The 14,652-nt window shown below is 41.9% G+C and overlaps 1 protein-coding gene across 1 annotated transcript in view; it reads left to right on the top strand.

Moving 5' to 3' along the window:
- Nucleotides 1-909, top strand: part of LOC135313793 (contactin-6-like) — an 83,880-nt gene extending 82,971 nt beyond the window's left edge. Inside the window, exon 20 of the mRNA XM_064453442.1 lies at nucleotides 429-909. Within this exon, the coding sequence (XP_064309512.1) occupies nucleotides 429-532 (104 nt within the window). The 3' untranslated portion in view covers nucleotides 533-909. The remainder of the gene's footprint in view (nucleotides 1-428) is intronic.
- The last annotated feature ends 13,743 nt before the right edge of the window (nucleotides 910-14,652 follow it).

Below are 14,652 nucleotides of genomic sequence, written 5' to 3'. Positions count from 1 at the left end.
AAAAATAAGCTTTCTTAATAAAGTCAACGCTGCAGCTCTCTCACGTAACACAGCTCTTAATCTGCTTTGGAGCTGCTGCTGAGACAGAGAACCTCAGCCCTGCTCCATGGCTGGGGTGGGGTTGCCCAGGGTTCAGTCTCTGCCCTCATGAATATCTTATTACACATGCAAAATGGGGCAGAGTTTTGCCACAAACTAGCCAAAACCCTCCTGAAAGTAGATATTCACAGGGAGGGTGAGAAGCTGATTCAAAACCATAGTCCGTGGAACTGCTGCTATAACTTAAAAAAAAATAATAAATAGAAGTAAGACTTGCAGATAATGTTTCGTTTTGAAAATAGAACAAGGATTACTGCTATGCTAGAAAGCATAGAAAAAAATGCTTTTGTCACGTTACTTTCGTCAGAAAATTTTGTATATTTTTACAGGTTTAAGCTCTGGAGGAATAAAATTGTCCCAAAGGGCAAACCATATATTGACGTCTGGGTTCCTGTTATTGAGTCCTGTCTTATATATCCTTCTTGATGATTAAAGCAATGCTCAGCCATGGACTTTTAAAAATAAACCGTGTGTGTATTTTACCTTAATACCTCACCACAACCAACATTCCTGATAAAGAAAAATTGTGGGGATGGGGGAGGGAGGTAGAAGTGGTATATTATTAAGAAAACATTAAGTATCAATATTACATTAATTTTTAAAAATAAGCTTTTAAATTAATGGATAAATGTGTATGCATTAATTAAATGGAGTGGTGCCAAACGTAACTTGCGACTGTGAGCAGAGTGGTCTCAAATTTTTTACAAGCAGTATGTTCTTATTGAAACTCCAGTGTGATGGTGTGTCAAACATGAAAGCCCTGTGCCAAGCTGTTATAACCGAGAGAAGAGATTTGCAATTGCTTGTGATGTGGATATTATTTCTCTCACGTTCTTCAATGTAATCTGTAAAATCCCCCCACTTTCAAATAAATAAAAGCTATTTGTTTACTTTTTGCACTTGTTTGTGTTACAGGGGGTATCGTACAATGCATTAGATGACGTGCACTGTACTATTTTCCTCAGAAAAGGGAAACTGAAATAAAAGGAATCATACGTACCAACCCAAAGCTTATTGAATTCAATAGAAAGACATTCAATGGCATCAGCAAGCCTTGAACCACATCTGAATGAGACTGTACCTTTTATAATATGAAATACCTTACTCATTCTCAAATACATTTTAAAGAACTTTTTCATGCAAAGACTATTCTGATCAACAAAACTAGCAGAGACCCTGAATACCCTTTTGGAAGGGAAATTGAAATATATCCGTCTTCAAGCAGGTTCAGTTGCTCTTTCACCTGATATTGTTATTCCTTGCTGTAGCTTGAAATTGTAGATTCATCTTTGGGCTGGGTATGAAGGTAAATGAGAAGAACACTGATTTTCATCATCTTGAAATACACATAAAAGCATCTAGTTAAGTCCTTCAGTCTATCAAGTTATCAGAATGACAAATTAAACACCAGAGCGTGGTTGTCAAGCCAGGAAATACAGCTCAAAACGTGAAGTGCACTCGTGTCAACTTTTAACAACATCTGATAAAAGGTATTTTTTTTGTTGTTTCATATTGTTATTGGGGGACCTTTTCTTCCTTCCCACTTTATTCCGAAGTATATTTTCTTTTCACCACTTGTAACTTATATCTACAAATGAATCAGATACACCCAACGCTTTTCAAAACAAAAAGGCTCACATGGGGATGGTGGTGTGTAGGCACACGAAGGAGCAAAAGGGTAGAGGTTCACCTGTGCATGATAATCCTTCGAGCAGCATATTAAATGTGTTTCTTATCCATGGGTATGGATATTTGAATTGGCAGCAAGAGAGTCTAAAATATGAATTCATATAGGAAGCTACCGAAACTGTGGTGCCTGAGATGACTCGCAGAGCCCATGCACTGGACTTCCAGGGAAAATTCCGCACACGCTGAAATAAAATAACATCATAAATGATAAAAACATCGCAAAAGCGCATGTTACAGAATGATGTCCAATTTTGATTAAGGACTCCAGAGGATGAAAAGGATATTAAACCCCTAGGACAAGATGTTTCACTTGGAGCTGTGCTCACCATTAAACATTTGCATCTTGTGCCGACACTATCAAAGCCAAAAAAGCGTGGGTTTCGTGTTCTCATGGCTGCACAGCTGCAGGCTCACTAAAGAACTGACTTGAGAAACTTGGGGGCTTTTCTTTATTGTGGCTAAGCAAATATCACTTACACCTGGTGATGTTTAATAATCCCCATACTGAATTCAAGAAAATGCTTTACAGAGTTGTCGGCTCTTTGGTGGAGCTCTGACAGAGCTTTCTGCGTTGTCCCTTCCCAGCAGGTCTCCAGGAGCTGCCCTCTGCCACGGCAGCTCACTTGCAGACCTTCCTCTCTCCACTAAGTAATGGCTACTTTCTTTTTTTTCAGTTAAACTGAACCTAAAATGCTTATATTTCAAAACAAAAATGCAATCCTTCTGCTCAGTTTAAACAAAACATCTCTTTTTGTTCAAGCAAAGAGAGATTTTCTGCAGAGCAGTTATATAGAACTGTATAGAAGGCCTGATAGATGCTTAATTACAGGGAGGCTCTAGAAATATAATGCCACTTTTAGAAGCCTGTCCTCTGGGATTTCTGCAAAGATGCTAATCACAGGAGTTATTAGGAAAAGGTTTAACATAGCTTTCAAAAGAAAAGAACAGTTTAGAAAGAAGTGGATATGGTATTAAAATTCTTGATAACACCCTAATGAAGTAAAACCCTTTTTCTTTGCAGTGAAACTAAACAATTAATTATTTCTTCAGATTTGTTTTCAGTTCTGTAGGCATTACTGATGGTTCTTGCAAGGCACTTTTCTCACTGTGGAAGATACTTTTCAAAATCAGGCTCTTTACGTCTCCAGTGTTTAACCGCAAAACTTCTACGTTAGTCCTGTTTCGTCATTGCCATGGGAGTAACTCTTTTTAAAGTAAGGGGTGACCTTGGAAGACCACTAAGATGAGTAAAGCTATTCCCTTGCTGAAACCACACAGAGCTGGAGCACAAGCGGATTGCCTGGGGAGCAGAACTTCTAAGCAGTCTTAAGGAGAATGCCTTTAAATTTAGATGTAATGATACCCCCCCACATCCTAATCTTCTAACTTGTGCAGGTTCATTTTCTTCTCTTTGGCTCCCCAATTCTGTTTTGGTGTTTCACTAGGGCGAACTGATGTCTGAGCTGCCCCAAGCAGTGGAATTCCAGCTCTCCTTCTTTACGTGAAAACGTTATTAAAGCACCTGATGCTGAAATAGAAAGAGTTCAGATGACTGGCAGCTTTCATTAAAAGAAAAAAAAAAAAAAAAAGGTCAAAAAATAGTTTTGTCACTCACAGTTGCAGGAAAAAGTTTGAAAATAGGAACAGTATAAATCCCCTAAAACCAGAAGTCAAAATGAAAACAATGGGAAAAGTAAACCAAAAAACTCTGCAAGGCTCCTGACTTTTAACAACTAGGAAGCTGAATTGAAAACGCCACTTAAAGGTACCCAGTGCAGGGAGCCTTGGGCCCACTCTTACCAGATTTTAGAGGCACCAGATCAAATCACAGACCAGCCAAAGTTTTCAAATAGCTGGAAGAATAATACCTCTTTTATTTTTATAACCTAAGCAAAGTACCAAAAATTGAAAAGAGTCACAGTCAGAGATTTTCATTTTAAATTTAACACATCAACAAAATATTTCTCCATGAAAAAAGCAATTCTGAGTCTATCCAAATGATTCAGTTCACGCTAAACACAATGTTTCTTTGTGATTTAAGAGCTTTTAAACTTTTTCTAATACCTTCTCCCTTCTTTATAGGGCAATTTTTGAATATGAATGCCAAGAAACGAAATAAAATAGCCCATGTGTGCTATTGTACCAACCCCTAAATCAACATTACCCTGAAGTGCAGAAACACCCTGTGTTTTCTACAGGTCGTTGGAATGCAGCCTTGGCGACGACTTGACACAGAACTCTAAATCACACTTACGTACAAATATGTTGTAAAAGCAGAAAAAGATTTTATTAATATCTGACTGTACTGCAGTTGCAGAGAATTTTCCCCCAATGATTTGCAGAGCCTGTGTGGAAGAGAGAATTAATCTGCTCAGGGAGGTTTGGGGATGCACTGGGCTGCCGTGGGCCGGGGTCTGGGGATCCTGCCTCCTTCCCCACGCCCCGCCACAGATATTTGTCTTTTCAGGGAACACGTGTCCAGCTGCTCTTTGTCCTCCCTGGGCAAAAGCTAGGGCAGAACTTGTCCTGCTCTGAATAAACCAATGCCTTTGATCCCCTCTGGCGCTGATTTTTCCAAGGCACCCCCACAATTTCCCCCAAGTGCCAGAGACCGGCTGCATCTCAGCGCTCCTGAATATTTGGTTTCAAGTGCCTGTGACGTTGCAGCCACAGTACGGCCTTTGGGTGAACGGGGACTGAGGTATGCTAACACTAGCAGCGGAGTACGGCACTATTGCTACAAGGATGATGAGCTCTTCAAAGCACGGGTAGTGTGGGAAGGGGCATCGCCTCGCAGTCGGTGCGTTATTTATGCCAGGAGTGGTCCAGCCTACCTCAGCCATTGAGCTGAGATAATGCCTGTACGCTGCCTCCTGCTACCGAGAGTGAATTAACGGAGGGCTGCGCTTACAGGGCTGTTACGGACTGAAAGGGTAAATGAATGACAAGCGCTGCATTCAGAAATATCAGTCTGTCTAAAAACTTAAACAAGGTTGCAGAGATTTAGTATCTAGATAATGCCCCTGGTCCTCTTCAGAGTATATGTAAGGATTTGGCATTTCTCTTGCCCTGACCGTTATCTAATCCAAAAACTATGGGTGGGGGGTGGAAATCTGTGCTATTAAAATAGTTTGTATAAAGTCTTTCTTGGAGAAGTTTACTATATAGAAACAGTCAGTTGGACACTTTGACAACATGGTACAGTAAAGGCCTCTAAATGGCTTTAATCATTCAGGCTTTTTTTTAATGTGAACTTTTTAATCAGTTCCTAGCACTTAGTGCTTCAAAATAGGTCTGATGTAGCAGTTAAAACGTCTTCTTAATATTACTCCTACGTATCATTTCTTTACTTAACCTGTTCTATACGTGTCAATATATTTCAGTGCTGAAAAATAGCTACAAATACTTCCTATCCTTAGAAAACTAATTGGAATAATTCTGAAACACAAAAGGACACTGGAAGACCCCTTATAATACGCAAGTTTTTCACAAGACACTTTCAAGTCTCTAGTGTTTTTGCACTTGAGTAAATAAGATTTGTAGAGACAGTGTAGGAGGTGGGCCAGGTTAACTGAGGCACTGGCTCTGGTTTCTGCTCTGCCAGAAACAGCCAGTATGACCCCAACCTGCTCAGCGTAGCTCTGTTAAGCATTACACAAAGCACGAAATCTCCCTGCAGCCCACACCCACCACTCGTGCGCATCCCACCTGCATTCCTCCCAATGCTATCTACAACGCCATGGCTACCATCATCTCCTAACAATTTCCTTTTCCACAACACATTCAGACCCACGGTGAAAAGCCCAACACAGATTTTTCACAAGTTATATTCCTGTTGGTCTCCTGCTTGTTTGCCAGCCACGCACACAGGGCAATGCAGCCGGAGCAGAGGGACAACCTGCTGCAAGCCACCTTGCTGCTCCAAGTCCAGTTTCCTTAGGCATAACCCAGTTTTTCCCTTACAAGCAATGGGCCGGCAGTCTCTGCCAGCGGTCTTGCACGGGGCTGCTATTCTGGCAATATGTAAAATCAAAAAGAAGATGCTTAGGTTCAGGGTTTTATAAAAAACGGAGGTGCCTAGAGGAGCAAAACCTCCTACAGCTGTTTGGGCTGTAAAATAAGCAGAGTGCAGCTCAGCCTTCTCTGTGCACCCCTTCCTATTCAGCCTGTCCTTTTCTCCTGAGGCACCACACGATGCCAGGAATCCCCTGTTGCTGGCAGATTTGAGCTAAGGGATATTTTCTGGGGCTCTCAGGGAAGTAGACTTTGTGTGTGAGAGTGTGTGAGCACTGCTAGCATGATTTAATTACATTATTCTGCAACCCTCTATCCCGAGATTGTAAAGAGAAACAGCACAAATCTTTCACATGTCCCACTGCCCTTAGTAGATTTAAAGCCTATGCAGTTTGAGTGGTTTAGAATTTATTTGAAAGCCTTCTTATACCGGTACAATTTATCCACAGAGATCAGCAGTTTACATCGTATTGATTAATGTGGTTATTGATTTATTCTGCGATTGTCCTGGCCGGGTATATACAGTACTGGAAAGTGCTATTTTCCAGGAGTGATTGACTTCTTTCTTTATTGACTAAAATGAGCTGATAAAAATCATCCACTGGCTGAGCTGGAAGTACTTTTTTGTATTGCTGCTTCTAGCAGAGAAAAGTAGGAGACAAACGCTGATGCAGAGCAGAGGAGAGAAGTTACAAGGCTTAACCCCTGCGATATTACCCGGGCTGGGTTAAACCCAGCCCACAGTCTTAGTGAGGAAACAAGCTGGAAGGCCTGGATGGCAAAAAGACAGGCAGGTATTCGAATTCTGAAGAGGATTAAACTGCTGTTCTTTCTGGTAACTTCAAATGGTGAAGGCCTCAAGCTGCGTGAGGGGAGGTTCAGGTTGGATGTTAGGAGAAATGTCTTCCCTGCAAGAGTGGTGAGGGATTGGCACAGGCTGCCCAGAGAGGTGGGGGAGTCCCCAGCCCTGGTGGGGTTCAAAAGACGTGTACATGTGGCACTTGGGGACACGGTTTAGGAGACGTGGTAGTGTTGGGTTTGTGGTTGGACTTGATGATCCCAGAGGTCTTTTCCAACCTTAATGATTCTATGATTCTATGACTCTGTGATTTTTCAGAGCTTGTTGCTGCTTTTAATGCTAGCATCTCTGTCTCCTTCACCCAGCAAGAGACTGGGAGCTTCAGACAGGCTCCTAAGGCAGAAAGGTTGAGGCATGCCAAGGACCCCCGAAAGGATGAAATGTTGAACTTTTCCCTGCTGTATCAGAAAACACACTATCTGTAGCAAAGAAGGTTAGAGCTATTGCTAGCTCCTCTGCCAGCTGGCTCTGGCATATAGACGTTGCTTTACAGTGCCATAAAGCGGATAAAACTGCTGCTTATCATGACTGTTCTGAAGCTTTCCCAAACTGGGGTAAGAAGGGTCCTGTCCCCCTGGAAGAGCTGCCTGGTTACACTGCATGGGCTGTTAGAGGGTCTCCTGCCAGAGCTGTTCTCTCAGGCTGCCCTGGCTAAGGAAAGTGCACCTTCCATCGTGTACCTGGGTCGCAACACCAGATCCACCCCGCCACCCGCCAGAGTGCCGTGGCTTCCTTCAACGTCTCTATTAAATTAGGAGCTTGGAAAAATGAATTAACTTCAAAGACAGATATTCTCATGGGTAAATACTCTCTATATTGAGGCTCTCTGTCAACGCAGGCTTCAAATCAATCCTGCAGAATTTCTAAAAAATGTAAAAGCAAGCAAACCCATACATCGAACACCCCATTTACAAGCATCAGCAACAAGGTTGTTGGTGGTTTTTTTAGAAACAAAATCAAAAAAAGTTTTGTTTCTAAAACAAGAAACAATTTTTTCCCCCCACTGAGGGTTCAATGCTTCTTTTACGATGACAAATTTCAAATGGAATTAATGCTCCTGAAGAATCTTGCACAGCTCACAGGAGCCATAACAGAGCAGGGGGAAAAGAAGTCCCACGAAAGGCCAGGTGAAGAAATATTGAAAGAAATACGAAAAGAAAAATAGAGAACTTTTTGTCTCAAACTCCCCAGTGAAAGACACAGCATGACTTTTGTCAGCCCCTCGCCCCCCACACCAGCCAAGGAGCGCTGAACCTCGTTCCTCTTTGCTTTTAAATGAGCCATCAAAGCCAAAAACTACTTCAGGTAACAGAATGCCAATAGAGCTAAATTACAGCGAGCAAACAGAAACGTCAGTGGGACAGGTCAATTGTAACAGCCCTAAAAAAAGAGAAGAAAAGTAAGGTGGGCAGCTTCAGAAAAGTTCTGCTCTCGCTGGCAGTTTTTCCTGCTTGTTTAAAAAATAATAATAACTAAAAAAAAAAAACAAACATAAAATGGGAAAGAAATGATCAGCTCTGAGCATCCAGAAATTTGGCAGTTCAATCATTATTCGCTTTTATGAGCTGGCCTGAAGAAACACCAATTTACTGAGTGGGGTTTCATAAGAACGCTGTTGCTTAGCCAGGGTCAGGAGAGGGGCAGAGGAACGTCAGGGCTCTCGTCCCGTTAACGGCGACCTTCCTCACCGCCACTTCTCTGACTCAAAGACTTGTGTTAAAGAGAGCGCTTCCCTGCGCACCGCTGGAACCGAAGCTAAAATAAAATACATTCTTCGCTTTCCCACGCGATGACAGTTGGCAGTATTTGGGCTAAAGCTGGTTGGAAAACCTGTCGTGAAAGAGTTTCCTATCTAAAAACGCTGTTTCTACAGAGCAAAGCGTTAACGGGAACATGCTGATTTTTGATGTTTTCAGGAGATACATTTTCCAGTGACTCAGAATTAAACTGAGGGTTTTTTTTCAATGACTCTCATTCTCTGACTTTCTTCTTATGATGCATTCACTGTTTTGCTTCATATAAACATTTTACTGAGCAGTTTTGTTAGGCTTATAATGAGTGATGTAGCTGGTTGACCACGCCCTCCCCCACTCCAGCTTGTACAGATGTGCACAGGCACAGGCACACGCTCTTTTACGTTACATTAGAAAATAATAACATTTCTCCAGCATTACTGCAAGCAAAGAGGACTTTCTGACGTTTTCAGAAAGAGTCATTCAGAATAGATTTTTGAACCATTCCAGTTTTCATTCTCATTTACGGTGATAAGAAATTCCAGGATTGTCTAGAGGATGGAACATTTTTACTCTTGTTTTATGCAATCTGTTCTGCATAAGGTTTACAAATCAGTATTGCTACATTTATTTTTTATATATGTGTGTTTTTAATATATTTGTCTATATGCCTTATCTAGTGAAATACGTCAAGTAAAATTATTACAGATTGAGAAATAATTTCTATAGAGAATGTCTCTAAACACCTACGCTGTTCCAGTTCAGAGATACTCTCCAACAGAGAGATTCTCCCAGGCTACTGAGTCACACAAAGACTGTGAAAATGTCTCCTAAAGTCTAAACCATAAAAGAATCCTTTTGCTCCTGTTTAATACACACACACCTCTCTCCCCACATCTACCTGTTAGAAGAGAGATACGGTATTCGGTGCCTATTGGATTGGTTGGCAAAAGATGAAGTTTATTCCATTAAGTAATGGATTTAATGCAGAGAATACCTTGTTTTTATGGATTTACATTAGGTTTCACTCTTTTCCTGAGAATGAATTTCTATCTCCAAAGTATAAATAGCTCCCAGAATCGCTGCAGGCTGGGCTGCCCCAGCCGTTCCCGGCGGTAGGCGCAGCACGTGAGGCACAAGCACCTCCTGCAGCCCCGCTCCCCCACCCTTGGCAGGCACAGAGGCGTGGAATGCACTTAGCAAAAATAAAATTAAAAATAAAAGTTACTAAGTGAGCTTTTTAATATATACATATACACACACGTATATAAACATATACATGGGGCAGAAAAATGGAGCGCTGTGTAATGAAAAGAGCAATACATTTTTTATTTTCGCTCTCTCCCTGAGAAGGAAAATCAAGAGTGATTCTGCAGTAGTAGGCAGTGTATAGTAGCAGACGTTGGTGTCCAGGGCCTACAATAATTTGTCTAATTTAGCTATGGCACTACATTCATAAGTATGAGCTCCCGATCATTTCTCTGCATTAGGGGATGTGTGCGCCGCTCCCATTACCCCCCTAGATGCTGGAAGATTTCTCCTATAAATATATCCCGCGATAAATACGCCGCTGGCTCTCTTGCTTATTTGTTGCTCTGAGGAAATAAAATAATAACACACTTTGCACTTCGAAACTTTGTTTATAAAATATCTTCATAAAACCACTAAAAGGCACACGTGCAATAAAATCATGGCCATTGCTCACCATCATGCCAGCCCTACAAATTGATCCTTTTTTTTAAAATTGAAGACATCAGCTATGGTACGGTCACTTTGTGGGAGTTCACAACTTTAAGTAAAATAGCCTGCCAGCACTTATTGATTCATAAGCACTCCGGGCTGTGCTGGTATATATCTTGGCATTTAATAAAATTAAATAGCGCAGGCCAAATTAGGCCATCAGTTTTTAATCAGTACGATATCCAGTGTTTAATAAGGATAAGGCTTTCATCATCATTCATGGTGGCCAGGATGGCGTCTGCTTATCCGTGAGCCTCTCCCCGCCAAGCAGGCACTGGGAGAGACACCTGCCTTCCGAGGATGGGAAATGTTTAGTCTAGGAAACACATCATACACTGCTTTATCAGAGCTACTTGATTTTTATGACATTTCTTTTGAGGTCTAAATGCACTAAAACACCAGCTTATTTTTCCAAGCAAAATCTTTATTAAAGCAATTTGCTGGTAACCAAAGAACTGCAAGTAGTTTACAGAGACTCTCAGGCAGAAATGCGGATGCCTTCATGTTTTTGAAAAGCTGTCAAAAATGTAGGTCCCCACTGGGGCTGTGTAGAAATGGGTTTTTAGTGCTTTCCAGTTTTGGTTTGGTTTAGGTTTTTTTACTTCGTTTCTGTTTGGGAACAAAACCTAAACAATTCTAATTTTTTAGCAAAGAGTGTTTTCATGTTTTAACATTTACTTAATGCTTTAGCAAAATATTTTGCATTTAGGTAATGCAAGACAGACTTTTTAAACAACACACAATTTTAAAAAGAAAAATGGGATCATTTCTATGGTCGGATGCTAAAATATGGGGTCTTTTTTTCACTCGGTAACACATTTTCTTCTGCTTAATTCTTGTGCTGCAACTCCATTTTTGCAGACAACAGGCACTGCCAAACGCTCCTACCCAGATTTTCCTAGGTCTGTGTTCACTAGAACAGTTTCAGCGAAAAGAGGCAGCAAAACGCTCTCGGTGTTGCTCTGCAATTGTGCTTGGCCCCTGCGGGAGCTTCATGTCTTGGGCTCGTGCCCCCGGGGGGGTCGGCAGGAGGCGGCAGCCAGCCCCGCTCCAAAGCAGCACTTGTTCCGTGAGCCGCACTTTGGCGGCTTACCCTGAGTTTTTGTTTCTACCCTCTACGTGACAACTGTTGAGTGGAAATAATTTAAAATTAAAGAATGAAATTACCAAAACACAGATAGAAAAATATCCACAAATATCTCCTACATATTTTTTATTCGGCGAAGATTAATGTATGAGAAGAAGTGATTAATTCAAGCTTTACTTCACAGATGATCTCTCAGGCCTAACAGCGTACACGCACAGTCAATATTTTGCAAATGTTTTGATTAATAAATCTTTATATAGCCCACTGCAACTTTGTAGATTTAAATTGATCTTGCGCTATTCGGGAAGCATACTGATTTTCCCTGCGTGCTTTCCTGACTCAGGCTCGTTAGCCCAAAGTAAAGAAAGCAAAATAAATGCTGGGGAGCACAAAACCTTTTACTTTCACCACGAAAACATCTTGAGGTATAAAAACGCCTGGAGGCGGATATGTTCTCAGCAGAAGAAGCCCCCACCACCATCCCAGGCTGCCGCCCTCCCCTCCAGCCCAGCCCAGCCTCCCACCGTGCCCTCCCTGGCTCTGGTTTGGGGCATTGGCTGCCCCCAGAGCAAATGCATCGGCAGGTGCCCAGCACCGCTCCCATCCCCTCTCACCATACTTAGAAAATGCAAACGAGGAGCCAACAGCCCTCCGACATCGCCCTCCGTTACGGGCCTGGCGCGGGGAGGAGGACAGCCCTTGAGCATCCACAGGGATGGGACAGGCTTCTCTGCAAGCTCTCACGTTAAAGATGTTCATCTTTAATGCTGAAGAATAAGTTTGTTCTTGCTTTGCTATTTGCTTTGACTTTTGTTTAATGCCACAAGTACAGAGTGATTCACCTCTGGTTTGTAAGGGCTTTCAAATAACCTTTGAGCGCAAAGGGCCCGGTGGAGGCAGGCGTGGGCTGAGCTCCCCATCAGAGCTTGGTGTGGGGAACAGGGCTATGAACCCCGATTCCTCCAGCAGGTTTGCACAGGGCCAACGCCACCCCACCGCGCGCGGACACTTCTGTTGGGTGCAGTTGTCAGAGCTACGTTTAGATGAACACCATTATTATCTGGTTATTGCGGGAAAATGTCCTAATAAACTTGGTCTGAGTGAGTCAAGGGACAGTGAAAGTCTTGTGGGATGCTTCTGTTAGGGAGAGAAACCAAACAATGTATCGCTTTGGCAATACCCTATCACTTATGGGAAAAATAAAATAAAAATGAAAAGGTTTCTGGCTGGTTTCTGCCGCACAACAGGATCAAACACTGGAAGCCACTTTTTCTCACAGCTCCCTATGAACCTCCAATAGCCTCTAATTATCTTCACTTTCTTGATCGTATTTTCATCCCCCTCATGCGCTCCTCTGGACTGCTTCTTGTCTCTTGTCTGGGCGCTTCTGCAGACATACAGGCCGATCCATACAAGCCCTCAATCTATAACCAGAGAAACTCCTCTTCTGGGGCAGGGCGGTGCCAACGGCTCTCGAACCGCAGGGTGTTTGCATTGAACAGCGCTGGGATTTCATTGTTGACCCCTGTTGTTTCCATATTTTATGAATAAAAGGAGGGCTTAGCGACTCCTTTCATCTATCCAGACTGAATTTTGGGTGTCACATCCAGTGTCTTTTCTAAGGTTTTACCTTACTATGGCTCTTGATCATAGAAATACAACAGGCACCATAATTCTACGTTTAACGCATCCCCAAAAGAATGAAGTACAGGTAGGCTATACTGATACTGCAAAAGGTGTCATTTTTTATAAAGAAGTCATCAGAAAAGCAGTCAAGTGCCAGATAGAAAGCTCAGTATCATTTTTTTTAATAGTAATGGAGTATATTAATGAGAAAAAGTTGGACCCCAGCATTATAACTCTTCCAACAGATATTATCGTTACTTGCATTTCCCATTATTACTAATTTTGTATTCAGCATACCAGGACCATTAATTCAGATTTAGTCTGCAGCTGAATAAGCCAGATTGCTTAAGAAAATAAACGTCTCTATTACTTTTTATAGTGTTGAAATTAATTTACAGTTCCAGATTGTGATAACTAAAATTGAGAATTAAAACTATATTTGCTACCTGAGATTTCCCAGAGATTAGCATTCACGAGGCTGTAAAAATATTAACTACTTTAAATAATGCTTGCAATATTTCTAGGGTTATAAAGCATCCTCCCTTAGCTCATTTTAATTTATTTAGCATCTATGTCTTTAAGCCTTCCTTTTAGCCTACTCACACCACTGGAAGATTAGACCGAGATTATTGCATTAAGAGAAACGATATTTTCAATAACGGCATGTAATACAATATGTATTTCCAGCAGCTTTGAAAGGCATGGAAATAAAAAATTTAATGATGTCTTTAAGGGCTCTCAGGTCGCCTTTGTGCTACAAGAAAAGTCGAAGTTGAGTAGAATATTTCAAGCAGGGTGGCATCAAGTCAGCTGTGGAGTAGATAAAACCTTTATAGGAAAAGGAGAACTCAATAAAAACACAGAAAAAAGGCAACCTTCTTTCTGGATTAATCTCTGAAAACCATAAGAATTAATCTCTGAGAATCGTAAGAAGTGCGGAAGAGAGGGACGGAGGGAATCAGGAAGCTGAAGTCTTCAAACTAAGCCGGTAGACACCGCAATATCCTTTGTGATTCTCTGGTAGTTGTTTCAGTCACCTCTGAACATCACTCCACGCCTCTGGCTGTCGGCGGGGTGGGCTGTGCTGCCCTTCCTCGTCAATACCACCCTCCTCCGCAGCTCCATGCAAGGAGCGTCAGTGCCTTCACTGAAGGAACCCGGTTATTTCTGGGTGAATGCGTTAAAAGAAAAAATCACAATTGCTACCCAAAACGGGCAATAATTCTAACACACATATATGTGGGGCTTTTTCAGCCTTCAGTGGGTACCCAAGCCCTCAATCCTGCCTGTCAGAAATACACTTCTTGAAATGAATGGAAGACTGAGCTCCTTATACAACCGGTTGATGCAAGCAGCTAAAGCTTAAAGAAAACCGTCACATTTCATAAGAAAATTGGGTGAGTTGGACACGGTGTCATTGCAGGATTAGGTTCTCAGTTGGTAACCTCTGTTCGAATGTGTCCTTTGTAGGAAGAGGAAAATAAGATTTAAATTCAAATCCATGGACTGAACAAGAAGCAGAGTAGCAGATTCATAGCTAGCAAGGTGCAATACTGCCTTAGAGGTTTTGGTAAATTCTTGCCTGGTTTTGGTATTTACTGATTTAATGAAATATCTGCCTAATTGTGTCTGCAGAAAGTTCGGTTCTGAATAACCACGTAGCCGCTGATCTAACCTGTGGCTGGATTCTTTAATCTTTAATTTTGATTTGAGTGGCATAGGTGCAGTAACTGGAAGGATATTTTGTTGAGGGAGCTGCTACGAAAAGCTCTCAAGTACTGTTAGGACTGTGCGTGATGGTAAAT

The sequence above is a fragment of the Phalacrocorax carbo genome, chromosome 6 (assembly GCF_963921805.1).
Source record: "Phalacrocorax carbo chromosome 6, bPhaCar2.1, whole genome shotgun sequence".
Classification (NCBI taxonomy): Eukaryota; Metazoa; Chordata; class Aves; order Suliformes; family Phalacrocoracidae; genus Phalacrocorax; species Phalacrocorax carbo.
Note: the sequence above shows the minus strand (reverse complement) of the source record. Positions and strands in the feature narration are given on the sequence as shown.